This window comes from Mauremys reevesii, linkage group 2 (genome assembly GCF_016161935.1).
Source record: "Mauremys reevesii isolate NIE-2019 linkage group 2, ASM1616193v1, whole genome shotgun sequence".
Taxonomy (NCBI): Eukaryota; Metazoa; Chordata; order Testudines; family Geoemydidae; genus Mauremys; species Mauremys reevesii.
Genome location: NC_052624.1, coordinates 17,644,589 through 17,671,116, shown reverse-complemented (window position 1 = coordinate 17,671,116; position 26,528 = coordinate 17,644,589). Strand labels below are relative to the sequence as shown.

The 26,528-nt window shown below is 45.5% G+C and overlaps 1 protein-coding gene across 43 annotated transcripts in view; it reads right to left on the bottom strand.

The window, feature by feature from the left end:
* DPP6 (dipeptidyl peptidase like 6) overlaps positions 1 to 26,528 on the bottom strand; it is a 714,691-nt gene that overhangs the window by 600,167 nt on the left and 87,996 nt on the right. The window contains exon 1 of one of the 43 annotated variants that reach the window (XM_039524554.1): positions 1,466 to 1,663. The exons of 41 other annotated variants lie outside the window; for them this stretch is intronic. In XM_039524554.1, coding sequence (XP_039380488.1) covers positions 1,466 to 1,663 — 198 coding nt within the window. Of the gene's footprint in view, positions 1 to 1,465; positions 1,664 to 26,528 lie in introns of those variants that run through there. One more of the 43 variants, XM_039524581.1, reaches the window with a different exon arrangement.

Here is a 26,528-nt window from a genome sequence, read left to right as displayed (position 1 = left end):
CACAAAGATACGCTCCAAGCTAAATTAAAAAAAAAATCCAGAGGATAAAAATATTCCGGAGACCAATAACAGAATGCAGCAATTTCGCTTTCTCGTAGCGACACCTAGAGGCCAATGAGCTGAAGTTTCGGCACATTTCCGCTACAGGCTCACATCACAGAGAAAGCCCTCAGGAGATACGGTTTCAGAATGAAAAGTTTTTAAACAAACACTTAAAAAAAGTCTCGGGTGTTTTTAGTTTGCGCGTCCCGCCACCCCCGGGAATTGTGTGTCGTGTTTAGGATGTTAGTGAGGATTTCACCAGTCACCGACAAAAGTAAACTCAGCTCCAGCTACCTATCGGCCCTTGGAATAAACAGAATGGAAATTCTGCCGGAGGATTTGAGACTAACTTTCCCCTCTGCCAGAAAAACTTAGTCCGCTTTACCTGCCACTAAAAGTCTTCATGGAAGAAAAAAACAGGGCAAAACCAAAACCCCACAACTCCCTTCACTACAGTACCCCTCTCAACAGGGATTTCAGGGATTCAGACATAAAACTACCTTCTAAGTTGATACTTACAAGGGTTATTACCAGTGATTTCTATCATTAAAACTGATCACACAGCCAAACCTACCTTTGGGGAAAATACGTATTTTAATAGATAGAAATATTATTCCAAAATTGCAGTTACTTTCCCCCTTGCCATTTTTACACACACACACACTTACAAATATAACAACACGCAGGGCTGAATTAGTGATGGGAAACGATCTGTTTGATTTATTGTCTGGATCTCCCCTTTCTAAATCTGCCCCCAAGAAATAACTAGGGACAATCGATCCAAGGTGATTTAACTCTTTCCATCCAGGAGTCCCAGCAGCAAGCCACTGGCCTAGATGAGTCATTTGTTACTAAGGCAATATGCAAATGTGCCCCTTTGAAACCGCTACTCCCCGCAGCCGCGGCGGGAGGGAACGTGCAGGGAGCGAAGTTTGCATCCGGCGCGCTCCGGGGGCTCGCGTCTCATCGTCTTGTATCATTAATCAGGAGTTTCGAGCAAAACCAAAACAAAACAAAAATGGCCGCGTCGGGTGCGAAGTTGTCCCCGGCAGGGCTCCGGAGCTGGGCAGGAAGGACAAGAGGGGGCAAAGCGGAGCCTTCTGCCCCAGGCAAAAACTTCCAGCCTCACTCGGCGGGGCCTGGGTGCAGCTTACACGGGCGGTTTCCAAACGCACCCAACCCATGCACGTTGCACAGCAGCCCGACCCTCCCCACCCCACTCATTCCCAGAGACCCCAGCAGAGCGGGAGCCGAGGGGGTTTGGGGGCTTGTTTACATGGCCATGAATAAAGCACCGTCGCTGGCCTTTTGCGGGGAAGCGGGGCGCAGATCGGGACAGAGAGAAGGCAGCCAAGCGACCTCCGGACACACACGAGAGAGACACTGGGACAAACAGCAAAACCCAAACAAGGCTGGGGCTTACATCTTCCTCCTCGGCGTCACTCCGGGGCTGGTACGGGCAGCGGGCTCGGCTCTCCGGCTGGAACGGGCGGGCGGTCTGGCCGGCGGCGCTGGTCTCCTCGGTGCACTGAGTCCCCAGAAGGTGACTCGCCTCGGGTGGCGGGGGGAAAGATCGGGAGGTGTTGATCTTCCCACCGAATCGCTGGTATAGTGAAGCCATCAAGTCAATCCGAGGGGGGGAGACGCTTTTGGGGTGTATGTGTGTGTGTGTGGGGGGGTTACAGCATGCTACACACAGGTGAGCTCTGCTCTTCTCCGTAGCACATCAGTGGAGCTGGCGTGGAGGGCAGAGCGAGGAGGGAGACAGCATATTTATTTCTCTCCCTTGCTTCAACAGCACGGGGGGGGGGGATTAAAAAAAAAACAAAGAACAGGCCCCAGGAATGTTGCACCAGCCAAGGTTGCAAGCCACCCAGCTACGCCGAACCCCAGCTAATGGCGCCGGGGAGGATCGGTATTAAATGGGGTCCGGGGGTGTGTGCATGGGCAGCCGGGGGGGGGGGCTGGGTGGGTCGCCAGCTGTCAGTGCCTCCCCGGGATGGGCAGGCGTCTCCGAGGTCGCATTCCAGGAGTGCCACAGCGCGCGCGAGCGGAGCAGGCTGCAAACCGGGAAGCCTCATTCAAAGCACGTTGCACTTCTGGGGAGGAAGGGCGGGCTGCTCTCCAGCCATCTCCCTGTGGCTTTTCGGGAAAGAACTTGAAAAGGAGCAACAGCCACCTGATCGCAGCCGGGGAGACAGGACCCTGCGGCTGGGAGCAGGGAGACTGACGAGGTTTCTATGCGTGAAAACCCAGCTCGGCTCACAGCAAACTCCCAGGGAGGGGGGAAAAATCAGAAGGGGAGAGAGGACGAAAGCGTCGCCTGATGCCACTGGCTGCTGAGCCGGCGAGCAAGCTGCTTCCCCAGTTTCAGTGAGCTTTGATTTCTGGCTCCAGGCAACGAGCAGCGATCCCTCTGAAACGAGCGGAGAGTGAGGGGCTTTCCAGCCCCCACCCCACGCTCTTCACGATGTATTTTATTTAATCCAGTATATTGTGCCTCAGACTATTTTTGTATTAATTCATTTTGCTGCATTAAAACGTGCTTCAGCGCCCCTCTGTGGAAATCCACTCGAACTGTGCTCCTCGCCAGGGGAGCCTGCGATAAACAAATGGGAACTGCTTGGGGTGGGGAGCGAAGACGACTGTGAGGGGTTCTCTCTCTGTCACCACCCTCACCACTGTTCAGTTACAGGCAAAACAATACGACCTGGGCTTTGTGCGGTGTTAATTTCAAGGCTAAATGGGGCCACTAATTAATGCACTTTTACAGCTAATGGAGTAGAAAATGTGCACACGATTAAAGTGGGCTCGGGGGTTTCTGCAATTGGTGTCCAATGTGATTACTTTGGCAGAGGGTTACAATTCCTCTTCTCTGAGCATCAGGCTCCTGGGTTCCCATAGCAACAGATGCTTACCGGTAGGTTTTAAAGTCAGGGGCCAAGGAGAGAGAAAAGGAGCCAGAGTTGCAATCTCCTTCCCTTCCTCTAGCAGAAGCCGTCTTCTTCCCTTTGATATCCAAGTGAATCAACCACTCTAAGAATTACCCCCTTTTAGACAAGCAACACTCAACATATGCCATACCTGTCTATTCCTACATACAGATCACTCAAGCTGTTTAGAAAATCCTTTCCCTCAGTTATGGTTCAGGAAATGAAGCCCATGGAGAAATAATTCATTTTTTAAACCCTTGGCTCTTACTGAAAAGTTTAGTGTGATTACAAAAATAAAAATAGATAGATGGATGATGCGGTTAACAACTTAAACCCTACAGTTTGAAGAAAAAATTAAAAAGTTGTGCAATTAACCTGCCATTCCTCTGTTAAAACACCAGTCTGATCATAAAACACTTTATACCCAAACAAATTTCATGCACTATTTTTATGTCTTCAAAGTCAGGGATGGAAAGTCATAACATTTAGATGAAAAGGAACCCTTATCTCATAGGGGGGGGGGGGACACATGCAGTGCTTCCTTCCTGACTGCACTTGAAAGAAAGAAATAATCATTTTGATCTTCAGAACTTAGATCCTGACATTTAATTAAAACTAGAAGGTGAACTCATGACTCTTAGAAGTAAAGGTCTTGGTATGCATTCTACCACAGTTACCTAAATGTAACCAATGCAACTTTCCATAGGTCAGCAGTCTATCTGATTGATTCATGGTTCTGTCACCAGTGAACTGAACATTAGTCCAGAGTCCTTGTCAGTTCCCTCATTTAAATCTCATTATGATCACTGGAAAATTGCAGGAACAAGTCAGTGAACTCTCCTGGGATCTCATGACTAATTGGAACTATTAGCAACAATCAGCAACGAAAAAGGGTAACAACAAGAACCAGACTAAAAGGAAAAATAGTTTGGGTTTAAAAAAAAAAAAACAAGATGGGCATAAAGGAAGCATCAAAGGCATCTATAAAAAGGCAAAAATAGCACAGAAACCATGAATGACTGTATAAAAGTGAGAAAAATAACTGATGACACAGAAGAAAGAAAACGTATCTGGTCTAACAGTTTAAAAGGGAAAGATTAAGATCCTTGAGCAGCCCATATAATTTCAATAGCTTTCAAGTATTTTTAAAATTCTTGACAATTGAGATTTCATGTATTCAAATTTGGACTATAACCACACATACCGCGTATATTATGTAGATATATCTACATACAAAACACTGCATTAAAAGAGCATTCAGATTGCAAAGTCAAATACTCAAAAGTTAGGAAATAGCAGAATTAAGGCCCTGATCCTGCACCTTCTTGTGTGCAGGTGAATTTCTGTCCCCATGTGGAATCCCACTATCTTCAATGGGGTTCTTGAGGGCAGGGAAGGCTGCCCGTTCACAAGAAGTCTCAGGGTTGTGATCTAAACTGATCATGCAACCTAACTTAAGCTCCCTGGTGCATATACATTATGATTAGGCTTGGAAGGATTAGATTTTTATCAGTAAATGTCAGTAAACATTGATTTCACTGTACACACAAAAACCAAAAATATTTCCATAAATACTAATTGAAATTTACAGAGAGGCAAAGTAAGAAAAAATGAAGCTTGCAAACTTATTAGAGTTTAATTTATGTATATTTATTTGGTATATTATGACATGTGATGCTGACCATTTGTGTTTAATGGTTATAAAGCTTTAACTTTTTGAATCTCAATATCGATCATCATTAAATAATTGTTGCCTGACTTCCCCTATTGTCTGACTCAGCCCCCAGAAGTGTTCCCACTGTGAAAATTTATATGGACAAAAAATATAAAAATGCTTAAAACTAAACATCAATATTATCCATCACAATTATTAAAAAACTAAAAACTGAACTGTACCAAGACGAATTATGAGATCTTGTCCATGTTGCAAAGCCAGGGACAGGCCCAGCACTCCCGAGTCCCAATTTAATGTCTGAAACTGAGAGTTCCCCTTTTCTTCTTTTAATTCTGTGCCTCATTCACTCTGTCTATCTGTACAATGAATGGCGTTGGTCTGTGTATGTGGTTATGTAATGAAACAATGCATCATAATACATATGCACCATTGCGGCATAGAGAGCAGGATAGATCCCCCCTCAAAAAAGGAAAAAGCACCAGCGTTTAAAATGTAACATCCAAGTGGCAATAAATAACTCCTGTACAGACATTGCACAAATGTGGTTTCATTGCAGAAAAAAAGCAAGTCAGCTTAGGATGTTATTTTGGTAAAGAAAGAAATTTGTATTGTGAAATAAATTTAGAAGTCAAACATAAAAGCTTACAAAAATACAAATACTGAGATTGGAGGTATTTAATTAAATTAATCTTCTTCTTAAAAAATCCTCTCTTTCCCCAACATCCTGGGAACATAACTGAAGACAAGAATAAGACCCTTAAAAACAAATATGATTCCTCCCAAACACCTGCTGGTTGTCTAGTCTAGGATACAGTATTGTATACATAATACAAATTCCTAACTAGTAACATTTCCTTTCATATAAATATATTATTTTAAGAAACAGAATTGCTACTTCAGAGAAAATATATTAGGTTTTTAATGACATTTTAAAAGATACAAGAGGACACGCAATTCTTGATTTAGTCCTAAGTGAAGCAAATGATCTGATTTAAGAGGTGAATACAGCTGAACCTGTCAGTAATAACAATCAGAATGTAACTAAATTTAACATCCTTGCACGAGGGAAAATACCCACCACTGTAGCATTTAGCCCACCACAGTAGCATTTAACTTCAAAAAAGGGGAACTACACAAAAATGGGAAAGGTAGTTAACAGTCACAAAAGTGAAATGCATGCAAGCTGAATGGAAACTATTTAAAGATATCATAGACACTAAATGTATGCCCCAAATTTAAAAAAAAACAACAAAAAACAAACAGGAAGAGGATCAAAAAATGCCACTGTGGCTAATCAACCAAGTAAAAGAGGTGGTTAGAGGCAAAAGACATCCTTTAAAAATTGGAAGTCAAATCCTAGTGAGGAAAATAGAAAGGAGCCTAATCTCTGGAAAGTCGAGTATAATAATACAAATAAGTAGGCCTAAAAAGAATTTGAAGAGCAACTAGGAAAAGACACAAAAACTAAAACAGCAAAAAAAAAAAAATTTAGATACATCAGATGCAGGAAGCTGGCCAAACAATCAGTGAGGCCACTGGATGATCGATGTGCTAAAGGAGCACTCAGGGAAGACTAGACCATTGCAGAGAAACTAAATGAATTCTTTGTATCGGTTTTTTCACTGCAGAGGATGTGAGGGAGATTCCCACACTGATCTATTCTTTGTAGGTGACAAATCTCAGGAACTGTCCCCGATTAAAGCATCAATAGGAAGTGGTTTTGGAACAAATTGATGATTGAACAGTAATAAGCCACCAGAACCAGATGGTTCCAGAGGAACTCAGATATGAAATTGCAGAACTACAAACTGTGAAATGTAACCTATCACTTAAATCAGCCTCTGTACCAGATGACTGGAGGGTAGTTAATGCAACGCCGATTTCTTTTTTTAAAGGTTGCAGAGGTGATCCTGGCAATTACAGGCCAGCAAGCCTAACTTCAGTACCAGACAAATTGGTTGAAACTATGGTAAAGAACAGAATTAATCAGACACATAGTCAAACACAATTTGTTGGGGGAAGAGTCAATATGGCTTTTGTAAAGGGAAATCATGCCTCACCAATCATTAGATTTCTTTGAGGGAGTCAACAAACATGTGGACAGGGTGATCCAGTTGACACAGTGTACTTCGAGTGTCAGAAAGCCTTTGACAAAGCCCCACACCAAAGACTCTTAAGCAAAGTAAGCAGTCATGGAATAAGAGGGAATTGGAGTATTGGAAATTTAAGCTAGGGCTAGTACAGACTGCATAGACATAAACAACGAGGAGTCCTCAAGGCACCTTAGAGACTAACAAATTTATTTGGGCATACACTTTTGTGGGCTAGAACCCACTTCATCAGATGCATGGAGCGGAAAATACAGTAGCAGGTATAAATACACAGCACATGAAAGGATGGAAGTTGCCTTACCAAATGGGAGGTCAGTCTAACGAGACAATTCAATTAAAAGTAGGATATCAAGGGAGGAAAAATCATTTTTGTATTGGTAATGAGAGTGGCCCATTTCAAGGACTGTCTCCCAAGGTCTGTGAGAGTGAGGAATCGTCCTTCAGGATAGGTTGTAGATCCTTGATGATGCGCTGGAGAGGTTTTAGTTGGGGGCTGAAGGTGACGGCTAGTGGCGTTCTGTTACTTTCTTTGTTGGGACGGTCTTGTAGTAGGTGACTTCTGGGTACCCTTCTGGCTCTGTCAGTTTGTTTCTTCACTTCACCAGGTGGGTACTGTAGTTTTAAGAACAGTTGATAGAGATCCTGTAGGTGTTTGTCTCTGTCTGAGGGACTGGAGCAAATGCGGTTGTTATCTTAGAGCTTGGCTGTAGACAATGGATTGTGTGAAGTGGTCTGGATGAAAGCTGGAGGCATGTAGGTAGTATAGCAGTCAGTAGATTTCCAGTATAGGGTGGTGTTTATGTGACCATTGCTTATTAGCACTGTAGTGTCTAGGAAGTGGACCTCTTGTGTGGACTGGTCCAGGCTGAGGTTGATAGTGGGGTGGAAATTGTTGAAATCATGGTGGAATTCCTCAAGAGCCTCCTTCCTATTGGTCCAGATGATGAAGATGTCATCAATGTAGCGCAAGCAGAGTAGGGGCATTGGGGACGAGAGCTGAGGAAGCATTGTTCTAAGTCAGCCATAAATGTTGGCATACTGTGGGGCCATGCGGGTACTCATAGCAGTCCCGCTGACTTGAAGGTATAAATTGTCCCCAAATGTGAAATAGTTGTGGGTGAGAACAAAGTCACAAAGTTCAGCCATCAGGTTTGCCATGATAGTATCAGGGATGCTATTCCTGACGGGTTGTAGTCCATCTTTGTGTGGAATGTTCGTGTAGAGGGCTTCTACATTCATAGTGGCTAGGATGGTCTTTTCTGGAAGATCACCAAAGGATTTTAGTTTCCTCAGAAGTCAGTGGTGTCTCGATAATAGCTGGGAGTGCTGGTAGCGTGGGCCTGAGGAGAGAGAGTCAACATAGCCAGATAATACTGCTGTCAGGGTGCCAATGCCTGAGATGATAGGGCGCCCAGGATTCCCAGGTTTATGGATTTTGGGTAGCAGATAGAATACCCCTGGTCGGGGCTCTAGGGGTATGTCAGTGTAAATTTGTTCCTGTGCTTCTTCAGGGAATTTCTTGAGCAGATGGTGTAGTTTCTTTTGGTAATCCTCAGTGGGGTCAGAGGGTAATGGCCTGTAGAATGTGGTGTCAGAGAGCTGTCTAGCAGCCTCTCATTCATATTCCGTCTCTAAGGTGCTACAAGGACTCCTCGCTGTTTTTGCTGATACAGACTAACATGGCTACCACTCAAACCTGCATAGACATAGTTTATTTAGTCTAATAAGATTTATGCTTATTGTGAATGGATTGTGTGAATAAGTTTTCTTTCTTCCTTGGAAGAAAAGAAAATATTTGTCATCACATTCTCTCTCTTGGAGCACTAATGTTCATCAAAATCTAGCCTAGATGGACATTAGCTTTAGCCTAAGCTATCACACTAGTTTTATGGCATGAGGCTATGTGCTCTGCAAAAGTCTCATCAATAGCTCACTTGTTCAGTAGAGGGTTGTCTTCTAGTGTCATGAGACACCACAAAATTCATAGCTGTTCTTAACAGAGGATCTCATTTACCTAGAAATAACATCTCTAGCGGTATTTTTTTTTTAAATTTAAATACCAACTTGCCAAGCACTAAACAGATTTTTTCCACTCCTGTAAGAATTTGTTTTGCTCAGATAAAACTTTCAATTTATGAAATTGTAATGGCCTCAGGGTTATGCCATCTATTTATTTGCGATTTTATGCCATCTAAAAAATAGAAGAGCAAAATCTCTCTTTTCTGTGTGGAATGAGTACTCTGCACCAGGTTAACAATCTTCAGGGACATACTTGGTCCAGTTTTTATCTAATAGCTGTGCTGGAAAGAGCAAACAGGTGGCTCTTGGCTGACAGTATCAATGCCACTTAAACCCTATACCTAAAATTTAGGGAAACACAGGACCCTGAATGAATGCCCAAAACACTCACTGATTCTGCTGAAGATTGTGGGGGGGAGGGGAGAGGAGAGGGAGGAAATGCGCTGTTTGAGAGTAACATACAATACTCTAGCTTCACTTTATATACCATTTTTTGGGGCAAACTGCATCTCAAAACAATGTCAGAATTAAATATTTTTTTATACAGACAAGCAGTTGAGGACAGTGCTGATTCTGGGAGACAAATGGGAAGGACATAGGAAGTATTTGTCCCAGGCCTCAAGGTTAACCAAACAACTAATAGCCCAGCCTTTATGGCTGCAAAGCAAACCTTCTAAGCCTGAATGGAGAGGGTACAGTTGGGAAAGAAGAGTTTTCCAGGGCTCTGTGCGTTGAATGCTTCCGTGCTCCAGGAGTGGGGAGGAAAGGAATGGTATCCAGACATAGGAAATTTAGAGTGTGTTGGAACAACAGGCTCCAGGATTCGGCAGGTGGGTGGAGGTAGGATAGAAAAACTAGAAGAGGGGAAGGGATTGAGAGCAGGTGAGGACAAAGGGCCAAGGAGGAAACAGACCCAAAGGCGGAAAGTGACAAGGACTATGGGTGATGCGGGGGTGGGCAAGGAAGTGGAAACGCACACAGGAATTGTAGGAGGGTAGAAAGATTAGCTGTAGGGTGGAAGGCAAGGTAGGAGCAGCGGTAACTAGTTCCTCCCCAGATCCTAATGTGTTTGGACTCTATCGTCGTTATATATTACTAAGAATAACTGCTGCTCTTCCTGTAGCTACAGCTTCTAAGGAATGGCCTCTTTCAACTTTTGCTCCCCTGATAAACTCCAGATATACAACAATAGCCGCAGGCCATTTGAATGGATTAATCATGAGTGCTCACTAGGAAGAGTTGACCCAAGACACTAACAACGGAGAGAAAATAAAACTGACCTCTTAGCAGGAAGACAAGATCTTAAAAGGTTGTTGCTTATGTGATACATGAAATAGACCAGTGGTTCTCAACGTTTCCACACTACTGTACCCCTTTCAGGGGTCTGATTTGTCTTGCATATCCCCAAATTTCAACTCACTTAAAAACTATTTGCTTACAAAATCAGACATAAAAGAGTGTCACCGCGCACTATTACTGAAAAATTGCTGACTCTCTCATTTTTACCATATAATTATAAAATAAATGGATTGGAATTTAAAGATTATACTTACATTTCAGTGTGATCTTTGAGCCTGATTTCACTTGTGAGTCTTGTCATTCTGGGAGGCAGTGAAGCGACAGCCACAATTAAGTTTTTCTCCACACGGAGTCTATTTCTACTCTTTGTCTTGATGGCAGTCATAGCAGAAAATGAGACTTCATAAAGAAATGTTGACCCAAAAGGTAATGGAACATCCAACACCTGGTTCCCAAGGTCAGTGTTCTCTTTTTGTACTAAACACCAGAACTGGGTTAGTGTGAAGTCATTAAACTTCATTTGCAGACCACGTCTGAGGACAGCTCAAGAAGATTTTCTTGCTGACTGGCAGAGAGGTTACTGCTGCTAACCTCTGAGAAAATGAATGGATTTACCACCAGTCAAGTTGAGCTGAGTTGTGTTGAATGTTGAGGAAATATCACTTGAACTCAGATGTCAAGTGGGTCATGTGATCTACATATTAAGCTTCAAGTGCTTTTGTGGAAATAGTTGAAACCTTTTTTTCATTTTAAGCTCTCAAGTCTGGAACTCAGAAAGCTTTCTTTGAAAAAAATCTACTGGCTTACCAGCATGCGCAGAGTGTTTTGTCTTCAAATGTCATTGCAAATGCACCTCTTCATACTGTTATTTGATAGAGTTTCTCCTCAAAGGAAACACAAAGCATGAAGTGGATTGCTATTTGTAGATGTGAACCCAAAAGCAATATATTCCTAGCAGAACTGATGATGGGTTTTTTCCCAGTCATTTTCAATTTCTTACAATTTTCACCGTTGCCACTACCGCCGCTTCCAGCTCCTCATTTAAAAAAAAAAAAAAGTCTATCAATTTTTACATAGCAACCACATACACACCATGACAACTTCAAAGTCATTAATGTGCTTGCACGCATCAGTAAATGACATAAAATGCATGGCCAATATATGTGTATATGCACTTTACGTTACTGTATAATATATAGAGCAATATAAACAGGCCATTGTCGGTATGAGAATTTTAGTTTGTACTGACTTTGTTAGTGCTTTTTATGTAGCTTGTTATAAAACTAGGCAAATATCTAGATGAGTTGATGTCCCCCTGGAAGACCTCTGCGTATCCCCAGGGGTACATGTATCCCGGGGGGAGAACCACTGATATAGACAATGCAGACTTTCTGAAAGCAGCATCTAATTTGGATATTGATTCTACTTCCTCCATCAACCAACATTATAAATCCTAGATCTACAACAGACAGAGTTAAAATTAAGAGGTACAGGCAAAGGGAAAAAAATTGGTTTTCAGGGGCGATTTTAAATCAGATGGAGAGTCAACGAGGCAGAAGGAAACAGAGCAGCTGCGTCAAATGGCAAATGCTGCAGAGGAGAAGGCTCACATGCAGTAGCCATAATCAGAGTATCAGGGTTGGAAGGGACCTCAGGAGGTCATCTAGTCCAACCCCCTGCTCAAAGCAGGACCAATCCCCAGACAGATTTTTACCCCAGTTCCTTAAATGGCCCCCTCAAGGATTGAACTCACAACCCTGGGTTTAGCAGGCCAATGCTCACACCACTAAGCTATCCCTCTGTGTGTGGACAGAGAGGAGGCTAATGGCAGCAGAGGAACAGGGTGGGGAACAGAGAGAGAATCCAGTGAGATTAAGTGGAGTCACACCACAGAAGATTTAAAAAACAAAGGAAATTATAAACTAGTTCCTGAAATGCAAGCTAGTGGAGTTGTTTGAGGCTGGGGGTGACACAATCATGCTGCTTTGCTTGTACAGACATGGTTGTCTGAAGTGATGAGACTCAATGGCTCCAAAGAGACCTGAGTTTCAGTGATTAAGGTGAATAGATAAAGGAATGGCTGAGCAGAGGTAGAATGAAGACAGTGTCATAGCAACACATGCAATGACAATGTTGTAAACACCAAGGATGAAAATGAATTACCTTAAGATGCTACCCTGGATGCTGCACTTTATAGTGATAGATATCCTAGAAATACCAGAGATATATTTATCTATTAGATAGAAGAGGTCCCAACTAGGAGTAACTGGGTAAAAATAAAAAAGATGGAAGATGTAGGCTGAACATCAGCAAATACTTCCCAAAGTGAGATCTCTCAAGAACAGGATAGTCTCCAAACGGAAGGGATGGAAATCCCATTCTTCAATCTATTTTTAAATGTCCTCAGTAAAGCATTAGGAAATGTACGGTAAGGAACAATCTTACCAGTTGGCAATCCTACCAATTGGGATTGATTAGATGATCAGACAGGTCATTTCCAGCTCTAATTTCTACAATTCTGCAAATGTGCAGAGGTAATGAAATGCAGACAAATGACACTGAGGAAAAGGAGAGTATGGGGCAAGGATGGACTCACACTTACTGCCAGTGGAGACAGCTGGGAAGCCTGACTAGCAAAGGGAGTTCAAGGAGACTGGATGTATGTATTTGTACAGTACCTAACACAATGGAGCCATGCCTGGTACTCCTACTCAATACAAATAAATACAATTAATAAATAATAATGAATTGTGCTTGAGCTTGTTCCTCTCACTCAAAAAAAGCACTTCCCTCTTTAAAACCTTTATCTGAAATAAGTTATGAAGAAACTACAAAACTATGTCATTAAGAAAGGCAGAGACATTAAACATTCCTGCCTTGAGAGCAGGAGACAGCGCTAGATGACCTATTAAGGTCCCTTCCAGTCCTACATTTCTGTTATTCTAACATAACAGTTATGGAGAGATGCAGCTGTCCTCAGAGTACAAAAAATGTCTCAGTCTTTCTTGCAGAACAGGGCAAATGCTGGAATCTGGTCTCTAACATGTGTATTCTTCAATAGTTCACTGTGCAGCAAAGTTTTGCCAATATTTGATGGTACAGTTGGGTACATGTAGAGGTGCCAGCTAGGCTGCCTGATTAAGGTGATTACTGAGGGAAACTATCAATGGAAAAAATGATCAGATGTTGCTTCATAAAGAATCTCTACAGGCTGAGGTGACTGTTACAGGAATGTGAGTTTTACCTCTGAAGCCTTATAAAGAATAGATGGGAAAATTGTGTCTTATCCTTGATGATTGTTATCTACAGAAGTTGTCTGTGAACCTACACATTGTCATGTTTGAAAAGTCCCTATTTATCGTATAACCTGGACCACTTCCATCTCTATTGCAGGAATACTGCTGACATTATTCTTCCCATTCTTGCATGCTGACTAGAAGCATGAGGTGTGATGTAGCTGTACATGTGATGCAGGTTTAGAGGGCTCTCTCTCTCCATCCTAGCACCTGAAATATGTCTGGGCCTCTTTGACGCCCCATTCTGGAATGGTCCAGTGCCACCCCTTTATATTTAATCTGTAATCAATATTACATTGGCAGCACAGAACAAATGGACGTTAGAGAAATTCTGAATTTGCCACTTCCCAAAAGGAACTTGCAGACAAAATAAAATTTCTAGTGAAATGCAAGCGATTTAGCCAGGCAACATTCCAAAGAAATACCAGAGCTTTAAAAAGGAACCAACAAGATATAAAATAGTTTGGTTTGAAGACTTCTCGCCTATGGTTTCCTTTAAACAGCACTGTGTTTCTTGGGACTTCTTGTCACCCAATCTCTGGCTGATAGACAGCTTTCTTGCTGGTGTGAAAGGAAGTAAATTGAATCCGTGGATGTAGAACTGAAGATCAATCTGACATTATTATTAATATGAAAGGGCAGGAAGGTTAGCACTGGTGTGTATTTTTTCCTGTCCATTCATCTCCATAAAAAAGTTAAAAAGAAATTAATCTATTTATAAATACTTTTCTAAGTACAAATTGCCCCATTTATTCAACTCCTGGTCACATGAGGCCTGAAACAATTTAGGACTTCTAATGCTAGTTGAAGGGTTTGTTAATGTTTTTGGTCAATTGTTATTAAATATCAGCAAATAAATTGGCTTATAAGTGGGTGTCAAGGCAAATGTACTAATTTCTCATGGAACATAAGACATGGGGAGAAAAGTGAAATACTGATGGAAGATTATGTAGGCATGTCCTTACTGGTTTAACAGACGTTTATGAGCACATGAACTTGCTAGTCACACAAGAAGAGATTTCATTTCAAACACCTCATCTGAATCTTCCTGCACTTTATCAGGATATAAGCTTTCTTTTAAAAACTTACTCCACTCCCTCAGAGTGGGTCAACTGAAGGGATTATGGGGCAGATTTCTGAAGATACAGACAGGTGAATAGTGGGATTTTGAAATCCACTTAGGCTTTTGAAATCAATAGGAGTTAGGCACGAAGGCAATTATGAAAATCTCACTTAGTTGCGTATTTGCATATTTAGGCAACTAAATATCTTTAAATGTCTGGCTCTATATGCCCAAGGCAAGGTGGTTTGGCTTTTGCCTATTAGCCATGCCCATGTAAATCTTACAGTCTTAACTAAGCAATACGTTTTCTTACACAAACTCCCAAAACCTTATGGATCGAATTATGTTTTCAGTTGGGTGCACCTTGGGTTTATCTTGACTGACTGGTTCACGTAGTTAAAAACATAAATTAATTTATGTGCATATAGCAATGGAATAGATGTCAATTAACATTTAAAAATATCTCCAACCAAAACACCACACTGCTGATGCAAAAATGTTAATAAAATTATAATTTATTTGTATAATGTTAGGTTATTACAAACTTGCCTGTGCCTTTACTGAATTTGTAAAGGATACAATTATTCTCATACACATCATACTTGGAGAACATGGTAGCTCACATGCTTATGTTTTAGCTGCTTATTTCATTATATGGAATCTACAAGCTAATTAAAGAAATTCCTAGGAGAGCTGTACTTTCTGTCAACCAGGGACACACCAAAAGTGTCAAAGAAGATAACACCTCTTGAGCGCTAAAACCTCCAAATGTGTTTGTACAGACTCTGGAATACAGGTTTATAACATCCATTTTGCTTTAACATTCTCTATTTCCTTTTATCCTGTCTTTTGAAAGATGCATATAAGTGTTAGCTATTGTGATCTGTGCTTTAAATAGAATATTTTATATGAGTGTTTAACTGCAAATTGTAAATATACTGAAAATGGTAGGGCATAAATTGAGTAACCATTTGGTCAAAAAGGCACACAAACCACAAAACCATACACATGCCTTCATCTGAACACCAGTCTGGTCTAGAGAGTCTCTCTACTCAAGAAAATGGACTTTGTAAGATATTTGTTTGACAACAAGCAGGCCTATAGCTATTTTCAACCAAGGACCGGAAAATGGTTTGCAAACATGAATTAAGCCCCACAAAACTTCTGATAAGTAGACATCATTAGCCTTATTTTACAAATGAGAAATTGAGGCATGGGGGGATTAAGTGATTTGTCCAGAGTCTCACACATCTGTATTGGAGCACAGAACAGAACCCTGATCTCTCATAGTCTTATGTTCTACTGACTCCTCCTTCTTTGGGTACTGGGAAAGGGGTAAAGTCCCTGGGGAGGGCATCATGAATATAGGATGCTACTTGTTATTTTTTGAGGCAAGAATTTGCCCATTTTGTTGGTATCTACAAGTGGTAATTCAGGGGGCCAGACGATGGAAGCCTGCTTAAACAGGCAACCACAAGAGAAAAGCTGAAACAACAGCGCTTCATAGGTGAACCTAGAAAACTTCACTGAGACACAGTAAACGACATAAGTAACTGCAGTAAGCTTCACTGAAAGGGTGTCGCTAATTCAGCAAGTTCCAGATGCTATGCTCTTGCCTTCTTGAGTTTCTGCCGTACCGTCCATCTTTGTCCTTTGCCATGGAAAGTCCTAGCTTTTGTTTTTCTCTTTTCTGTAGAGTGTTCTAAAGATCGGCCAGCACAAAAAGCAGCAGCACCAGTTCCCATGGGTACAGGAAATGTTTTATGTGCCACATAAAATCATTGGGCACTGCAAGAAAATCTTTCCGAAGCCCCCACTTCAGATTGCAGTGTGACTAACTATCAGCAATGGCCATTTTACCTGAACTAAGAGTGCAGGATCAGACTTAATATCTAAACAGTTCAACCCTATGCATGAAATTGAATCATTTAAGGCCTGGCAATAAAGATTAGAAAAAGCTATACATAAAGATCAGCATCACCACTTGAGGGTGCTACAGTAGCTCTTAAAATATTAGCTCAAAGATGTGCTGTGAGACTGGTACTTGCACACAGAGCTACACTGCAGTAATTCATCTAATTATTTCAATTTATGCACTTAACGTTTAGAACTAGTTTCACAGCAAAGGCTAGGGTTGGACATTTCTGGGTAACTAGAATGACCAAATGGGATTATCTTTCTCTCTCTCTCGCTCACTTTTTTTTAATGAGATTAAACAGAAGAAAAAGGCAACATCAATAATGCACATGCACATAATTCCATGCTTCAGAAATTCATCATAAATATAAATTCTGAGGCTAAGTGAAAACATTCCTTTGAATGCCATAAAATAGAATATTTCCAGTGCATTGATTTTGCTATAAACTAGTATAGGATTATAGGACATTTGAATAGTCTCTGCCATAGAAAACAAATAGGACCAGTCCCTGCAGGAGACCTATTGACTATTCAATAAAACAAAAAACAAGCCATAAACACAGCAGATAATGATTCAAAAGGGATACAACAGCCTATGCTGATGGGTTGAGCCAAACCCCACTCCCTGCCATGGATCTTCCTATTTTGTTACTATCTTCCTTTTCCTATAAAGGCAGTTGTGCACATGCAGGTGTGTGAGACAGTGTGCGAGAAAAGAAGAGAGTGAATGATGTAAAAAAAGAGGAAAAGTTGCCTGTTATAACAAGAATGTCATGATGCTAATGTAATTGAGCTTTCTAAGGTTTTGGGGTGCTTGGCATTCCTGAGACTGGCTCCCTGTATCTCACTGGCCCTTATTATACAAACACGCTCACTAGAACTGGTTGGGAATTTTTTGATGAAATGATTTTTCATCAGAAAACGACGACTGGTCGAACCTGAATTTGTTCGCAGGAGAGGGTCAGATTCAGCGAATATCTTGTTTTAAAAGATTTTTGGAAAAAGTTTTGAAATAATCAAAGTGGCCCCGTTAGACATGTTCAAAATGCAAATTCCATCTTTCAGTTTAAAACATCTTTTTGATTAAAAATGTAAGCTACTTGTAGCAAAAAAAAATTGAAAATAAAAAGGTCAAAATCAAAACAAAACGTCTCAATTGACCCAAGCCATATCCCTTTTTTCAGATGGTCAGTTTGTGAACATATTCAAGATTTCAACTTTTCATTCCAATTTGAGATGGGAAAACCATTTCCCACCCAGCTGTAATTCTCTCTGGCACGTGGCTATTTGCATGTGTAAACCAGGAAGGCTGTATAGATGCACTCAGAATGACGATGACGACGACAATTTGGACCTTGATCCTGCAACTCCTGACAAGGTACTAGCACAGAGAGTAAGATTCTGGTGTTCCAGCAGAAGTGTGAGTGGAGGCTGCAGGATGGGGTAGATACTAACAGCAGTCCTCTGCGCTGAGTGGTAGAAAGTCTCAAGCCCCAAACCCCTTGCATGCCACCTCTCTTATTCTCTACAGCAAAGGAGGACAAAGGGAAGGAGTATGAGCTAAGAAAGGGCAGTTACCTGATCCGTAACTGGTGTTCTTCGAGATGCATTGCTCATGTCTATTCCACAATAGGTGTGCGTGCTCACCACGTGCACTGGTGCCAGAAGTTTTTCCCTCAGCAGTACCCGTAGGGGGAGCGCTGCTGCGACCCCTGGAGTGGCGCCGCTATGGCACGCTATAAGGGGAGCCGCGTGTTCCCCCCACCCTCAGTTCGTTCTTGCCAGACCAACTCCGACAGTGGGGAAGGAGGGAGGGATGTGGAATAGACACGAGCAACACATCTTGAAGAACACCAGTTATGGAACACCTTAACTGTCCTTTCTTCTTCGAGTGCTTGCTCATGTGTATTCCACAGTAGGTGATTACAAGCTATGTGTGATGGAAGTGGGTAGGAGTTTATGAATCCCCTGGCTGGAGCACAGCCCTACCGAAAACAGCGTCATCCCTGGCGTGGGAGACGATCACATAGTGCGACATGAACGTGTGTACTGAGGACCAGGTAGCGCCCTACAGATGTCCTGGATAGGGACATGGGCCACAAAGGCAGCCGACGAGGCCTGAGCCCTTGTCAAGTGAGCCTTACGATAGGCGGTGTGGGAACCCCTGCTAGGTCGTAGCACGTCTGGATGCACGACATGATCCACCGAGACAGTCTCTGGGTGGAGAACAGTTGGCCCTTCATGCGCTCTGCCAAGGCAACAAAGAGTTGCGAACACCTACGGAATGGCCTAGTCCACTCCAGATAAAAGGCAAGCACCCTGCGCACATCGAGAGTATGGAGGCAGCGTTCCTCATTAGAAGCGCGCGGCTTAGGGCAGAGGACAGGTAGGAAGATGTCCTGGTTCATGTGAAAGGTGGAGACCACCCTGGGGAGGAATGTAGGGTGTAGGCGGAGCTGAACTTTGTCTTTGTGAAAGACTGTATAAGGGGGGTTGCACGCCGGGCCCTAAGCTCCGAGACCTGCTGGGCTGACATGATGGCCACAAGAAAGGCTACCTTCCAGGAAAGGTGAGCCCACGAGCATGTGGCCCGGGGTTCGAATAGGGGCCCCGTGAGGCAGGACAGCACCAAGTTTAGATCCCACTGAGAGACAGGCATTCTAGCATAAGGGGAGGACTGGTCTAGCCCTTTGAGGAAACGCCCAGTGATGGCCTGGGAGAAAACTGAGCAGCTCTGAACCAGTAGATGGAACACTGAAATAGCCGCCAGGTGCACCCTGACAGAGGAAGGGGCCAGGCCTTGAGTTCAAAGGGAAAAGAGGTACTCAAGGACAAGCTGGAGCGGGGCAGACATTGGGGAAACACTCCACTCACCCGCCTACCTGGAGAATCAGGACCATTTTGCCAGGTAGGTCTGGTGCGTGGATGGCTTCCTACTTTCAAGGAGGACACGCCTGACTCCCTCCGAACACCCTCTCCTCCACATTTAGCCATTGATCAGCCAGGCTGTGAGATGGAGTGTGTCCAGATTGGGGTGGAGGCAGTGGCCCTGGTCCTGAGAGAGGAGGCTCTGGCGGAGCAGCAACAGCCGGGGAGTGGCCACGAGTAAGCCTAGGAGGGTCCCGTACCAATGCTGCCGGGACCAAGCTGGGGCGATTAGGAGGACACGTGCTTTGTCCATTTTTACTTTCTCCAGGACCTTGGCAATGAGGGGAAACGGGGGGAAAGCGTAAAGAAGTTGGCCTGACCATGACAGGAGGAAGGCATCAGAGATCGTATTCCTCCCCACTCCCCCACTGAAACAGAGTCTGTAGCAAGGGCGGTTCTGCCTGGTCGCAAACAGGTCTACTTGGGGAGAGCCCCACGCTTGGAAGAGCTGGTGAGTGACCTCCAAGTGGAGCGACCATTCGTGTTGGGAGTAGAAAACCCTGCTCAGGCAATCGGCCTGTGTGTTGACGACGCCTGGCAGGTGGAAGGCCTTCAGGGAGATGTCATGGGCTATACAAAACTCCCAGAGGTTGAGGGCTTCCAGGCAGAGGGCCGAGGACCGCATCCCGCCTTGCCTGTTGATGTAAAACATCATGGCGGTGTTGTCCGTGAGTACTCTGAGCATCTTGCCGCGCAGCTGTGAGCTGAACGCCACACAGGCTAATCGTATCGCCCTGAGCTCCCTGACGTTCATGTGAAGAGACAGCTCCTCGGCCGATCACATCCCTTCGGTCTGAGAGTTCCCTAAGTGGGCTCCCCAGCCCAGCTCCGATGCGGCGGACACTAGGTCTAGTGACGGGGTGGGGTCCCGGAAGGGAATTCCCTGGAGCATTTTGTCCAGGCAGGACCACCACTGAAGTGTGGCGATCACCCCTACCGATACCGAGAGGACCTTGTTTAGTTTTTCCTGGGCCTGGGAGAACTCTGAGGCCAAGCAGAGTTGGAGGGGCCTCATCCGAAACCTGGCATGGCAGACCACGTATATGCATGCTGCCATGTGGCCCAGGAGCTGTAAGCATGCCCTGGCCGTGGTAACGGGGAACTTTGTGACCAAGGCTATAAGCCCCTTCGGGGTCAGGAACCTCTCCATGGGAAGGGAGGCTGTGGCCATGGAGGCATCCAGGAGAGCGCCTATGAATTCTATGTGCTGCACCAGACCAATGTCAACTTGGCCTCGTTTACTAGGAGGCCCAGTTTGACACACGTGGCCAAGAGCAGGTCCACATGGATCTGAACCTGGGATCGGGAGATGCCCTTGAGCAGCCAGTCGTCGAGGTAGGGGAATATTTATACCCCTCGACGTCTGAGATAGGCCGCCACTACTGCCATACACTTTGTGAATACCCTAGGTGCAGTGGACAGGCCAAAGGGAAGGACCGCAAACTGGTAGTGGTCCTGTCCCACTAGGAAACAGAGGAAGCGTCTGTGCCCCTCGAATATGTGGATATGAAAGTAAGCGTCCTGGAAGTCCAGGGCCGCATACCAATCGCCAGGGTCCAGGGAGGGTATGATACATGCCAGGGAGACCATGCGGAACCGGCATTTTGCCATGAACCAACTGAGGCCTCGCAGATCCAGGATGGCTCTGAGTCCCCCTTTTGCCTTGGGGATCAGAACCCTTTCCCCCAGAATTCCCATGGAACCTCCTCCACGGCTCCCAAGCTGAGGAGCCGACCCACTTCCTGCCGCAGCAGGGGTAGATGCAATGGGTCCCTCTCCGACCGAGAGAGTGGGGAGGGAGGGCGGGGGTGAGACAAACTGCAGCGTATAACCCTGGGAAATGGTGCTGAGGACCCATCAATCCGATGTTATTCAGGACCATTCCGGAAGGAAGGCAGACAAGCGGTTGCTGAAACCCAACTTTATTGGTGGGAAGGTCCTTTCAGGGGTCACTGGGGTACCCTCCCGCAACCAGTCAAAACCGCCTCTTGCCCTGCTTCTTGCCCCTTGAGGGCCCAGGCTGCAGGGCAGAGCGAGGCTGACTTTGAGGTTGCCTTTTCTGAGTTTTGGACCTCTTGTAGGCAGACTCGTATCTAGGCTGAGGTGCAGGAACGGAGGCTTGCGACTTGGCCTTTTCCTTGGACGGAATGTAGAGCCCGAGGGTCCTTCATTCCGTGGAGTTTTACATCCGTTTGTTCCGCGAACAGGTCCTTGCCATCGAAGGGAAGATCCTGCATTACGGACTGCACCTCCGCGGAGAGTCCAGATAGCAGTAGCCACGATGCCCTGCGCATGGACACGGCTGAGGCCATGGACTGAGCAGCTGTGTCAGCCACATCCGACACCGCCTGTAGAGCAACTTTTGTTGAAGCAGTGCCCTCCTCCACCAATGCCTTAAAATCCTTCCTTTCACACTCCGGAAGGGAGGGTTCAAATTTCGGCAGTGATCCCCACAAGTTAAACTCATATTGACTGAGGAGGGTATGGTGGTTGGCCACCCTGAGCTGGAAGCTGGTGGATGAATAAAGCTACCTGCCAAATGAATCCAGCCTTTTGGAGTCTTTATTTTTGGGTGTGGGACCTGGTTGGCCTTGTCTCTCCCTGTGGTTCACGGACTCTACCACTAGGGAGTTGGAGGTCGGGTGGGTATAGAGATATTCGTCCCCCTTCAGGGGCACAAAGTATTTGCGCTCTGCCCATTTCAATATCGAGGCGAGAGAGGCCGGTGTTTGCCAGAGGGCATTAGAGATGTTGGCCACCCCTTCATGGAGCGGAAGGGCCACTTTGCCCGGTGCCGAGGACGAGAGTACATCGAACAATGAGTCTGAGGGTCCCTCCAGCTCCTCAGCTTGGAGGTGGAGACTGGACGCTACTCACTTTAACAGCTCCTGATGGGCCCCCAAAGTCCTCCTGCGGTACGGAGGGGGACGGGGCTGGGATCTTGTCCTCTGGCATGGGGGAGGGCCGGTACCAGGCTCTGCGCGCCAGCTGGTGCCCCAGGATCCGCTCCTTGGTCAGACTCCTCTTGCGGTGCTGAGGAGCTGTGACCCACCGATGTGTCCCTCGGAGGCCTGGACATCGCGGCTGACGGAGCCTCCGATGCTCCTGCTATCGACCAAGGGCCTTGCTGGACATGCATAGAGGGCCAGGGGGTCCACTGACACCACTGGCCCTACCACGGGGGTCTCTGCCATTGGCCCTGGTGTGGTACCAGTGGCACCAGCTGGTCAGGTTGGCCCGGCTGGGTCATAGGACGCTGCATGCAGGACGAGGTCGGGGTTGCCAATGACCTGTCAGTGCTGAACGGTAGGCACGGTGGTGCTGAGCATGATGTTGCCACGGTATCTGGACTCGGGTGTCGAGGAACGGTGCTGCCTCGAGCAGCTGCTAGTCAAGACGCTTCAACGCCTGGATCCATGATGACGTGGAGCTGGCGATCCCCGCCAGGAGCCGCGAGCTCAGTGCCTCGATGCGCAAGAGTCGGAGTGTGACTGGCAACGGCGGCCATGTCGGGAGCAGCTCCTGTAGCTCCTCCTAGAGTGGGAGCATCTGTGGCGTCGGTGCCTGTCCCACCGATAGCCTGTACTCGGCGTGAAGCGGTGCCTAGAGCTCTGCTCCGATGGCACCTTACCAGACAGTGTAGCAGGGTGGTCCCCTGCTCCTGCCCTGAAGGGTTAAAAACAGCCCTGGGAGAGGGCTGTGGCTGGGGCAAGAAAGCCTGGGCTGATTGGGGAAAGTAGGCTCAGCTGTGGCCAAGCCCCAATCAGGCCCAGCTGGCCCCTATAAAAGGCTGTGAGCCAGAGGCCCAGGGAGTCTCCCTCTGCCTGTAGAGGGAGAAGGGCCTGGCTGCAGGAAGCTAGACAGAGGGTACCTGAGTGAAGCAGGGCTGGGGAAAGGCTGAGGAGCCGGGAAGCTCCAGGCTGCAGCCTAGCATTGGGCTAAAAGACACTGGGGGTTGCAGAGGGCAGCCCAGGGGTAGGCCAAGGCAGCAGGTCCAAACCCAACCTTGCCAGTGATGAGTGGCTGATACTGCAGTCTGCCCCAGGGCGTGGGGGCTAGACGATGACTGGCAGTAGCCTTATCCTGAGGCGAGGTGGGGATAGTGCGTGGAGGTTCCCCTGGGAGGGGAGACCCTAAGACTGAGGGGTTACTGCCAGGGGGTAGCACCCCAGGTAAAAGGGCACCAGGTCCAGGGAGGGACACGGGGGCCAGAGGACAGGCAGATCACCAGCCTGCAGAGGGCGCTCCGAAGCTGAAAAGAGCTAATTCCCAGAAGTGACCAGCAGGAGGCGCCGCACACCTACAGACAGCCTGGAGGGTGACGAGAGCGGAGGCTGTGCCCTGACAGGACACTGGGTGATGAACGAGCTTGAGAGCGGTCCCCTGACCGAGATCTGTGTCGGGTCAGCATCAGCTGCTGAGATCCCAGCATCAGCTTGACTTTAGAGTGGGATCTGGGTGCCAGCAGTGCCCCGGGCACCTGCAGGGTCATAATATCTTTGGCCGCCTGCAGGACATCCGGTGTCGAAGGCATGCGGACTTCAGCTGGAGAGGTCTGAGTCGACGCAACCTGGCTGCTCCGCTCGACCTGAGTAGGAGCTCTAGAGCCCGGGGGGGGACCAGGGCTGCCCAGTGTGGGTCTAGCCTCTCCCCGTGCCTTCTCTCGACGCTACTGAGACGATGAAGCCTTCCTCTGCTTTTTCGATGGGGAGCGTCCGGAAGGTGCTGGGGGGTCGCCACACTCAGGCGACAAAGTGCCCGGTGCCAATTCTGCTTGGCACACCAGGGTAGGAGCCAGTGCTGAATCCATGAGAAGGGCCCAAAGTCTAATGTCTCTCTCTCTTTTCGTACTGGGTTTGAAGGACTTGCAAATTTTAAAGCAGTTGCTGATATGGGATTCACCCAGGCAGCGGAGACAGTCGGTTTGCAGGTCACTTCTGGGCATCAAATGGCTACAAGACTCGCACAATTTAAACCTTGGGGCTCGGGGCATACCCCGGCCCAAACTCTAATTAGCTAAACTACAACTTTTAATGGACTAACTGAAACAGGTACTACTGAACAAGATGAGATTTGGGACGAGCTGCAGCAAAGCTGGAGCAAGTAGTTCTGATGCACCTTCACTGGCGGCAAGAAGGAACTGAGGGTGGGGGGGGAGTGCACGGCTCCCCTTATAGCACACCACATGAGTTGGATCCTCAGCATGCAAATGGGGTGATTAGCTACACACTCCCCTCTTTGGCCTTATTCCTGCTAATAAGCAGAAGCAATTTCGCAGCCAGACAGCAATAATGCCATTAACTCAGCACCAGGGAGGAGACTGCAGAAATCCACCAGATTCTTATGTGAATAGAAATAGACTATTTTTGGCGCTGATATGGGGAAGGAGCAACCTCTGTGCTGAAATACACAGGATAATAAACACCCAATAGGCGAGTGATCTTATGCTACTTGAAATACTCAAAGGCAAGATTAAGAAATTCCCAGTGGGAATGTCCCTGAATCTTCTGGATAAAGCTCAGAGAATCCTTCACTTCCAAGAAGAGACACCCTGGCCCATCTAAACTGATATCACACATGCATTAAAGACTCTAGCAGCAACAATCTATGGTGGTCTCCAACAACCATGTTGACACCTGATCAGAGATTCATGACAGCTCTGGTAGAATCATGGATAGTGTTGGCCTTCATCACAATTGTAGTTTCAAACAGATGGGATTTGATCAACCTATTCCTGCCAGGCCATTCATGAATTCATCAGTGCATACCAAGTGGTTTTGGCTTGGTCCAGTCAATCTCTTCCAACTCCCAGGTTTGACTCCCCCACAAAGAGCCATGATGATGGGCAATTGTAAACCCCCTAGTTCAGCCCCCTTCCACCACATTTATCCACCTCATAAACCTCCCCAACCAAAGCCTCTTTCCCTGGATGTCAAATCAAACACCACAGAACAAGAATCAAAATCAACAGGGACAGACAGCAGGGACCTGCACACCTCACCTCCCTCCCTCCTCCCCCCCCAAAAAATTAGAATGCAAAATCAAAAGGCAACAAAATTAAGCTCTCTCTCCTCACTCCCCTGATCCCACATGCAAACAGGAACACTAAACAACTGCTGGTTACAATAAGTTCAGATTTAATACATGGTATCTAGGTAAGAGTTTTTGAACTACAGATCTGAATAAATTGACATAATTAACAACAGATGACATGCAACATTGTAAATATAGTTGGTTATGTAAAGGTCAGTGCAACAAATGTGTGACGTCCTCTTATACTAGGACAACTTAGTCTAATTTGCATAAATTATTTATTTCCACTATGATGTGATTTATTGCAGGTGACTTATTTTAAAGAACGGATTTATGTTTTGTAGAAAACTCTCTTTAAGAATTGTGCATTTATCCTCCCTCCCTCCCCCCCCCCAAAAAAAAATTTAGAATACAAAATCAAAAAGCAACAAAATTAAGCTCTCTCTGCTCATTCCTCTGACCACACATTCAAACAGGAACACTAAACAACTGAATCTATAGTTACAGGGAGCTTTCACTAACCCACCTTGGCAGCTGAAATTAGAACAACCCTCACCAAGTCCACCTAAAAAATAGTACCCAACCAATGTGGAGATGGTGCTGACACCAGGGTGATTTTTTTTTAATAGAACATTTACTAGTAGACTGTGTTTACTCACATACTCATTTTTAATAAATCTCAGCAATTCACAAAGGCTGCACCTGAAGTCAGCATCAGATAGCTTTATAAATGCCTTTACAAGTACTTAATACTAATCAGAATATTCACCAACTTCTCTATGCTAAGACCACAAATGCCACAGGGAACATTTCCAGTGTGCAAAGAGAAAATAGTAAACACTTTAATGGCAACTACTGTAATGAGATTCTACTCTGATGATTTTGTAAAAAGAATAGTACCAAATCCTGGCCACATTAAAGGCAAGATTAAAACTCTCATTGATTTAAATGGGACTAGGATTTGACCATACAAAAGGAACAATAGATAAGAGAGGCATGGTCTAGTGCTCTGACCACAGGACTGGTGATCTAGAACTCCTGAGTTCTAATTCTGGCTTAGACACTGAAGGGGGAATCTTGGTCCTGTCAATTTCCCTTGACTTCAATGGGGCCAGAATTTTACCTTAGACCACGATACTTTAATTCTGTATATTTAAATTTCCCCATGAAAAAAATGTATATAATATCCCTACCTACCCCACAGTGATTTGT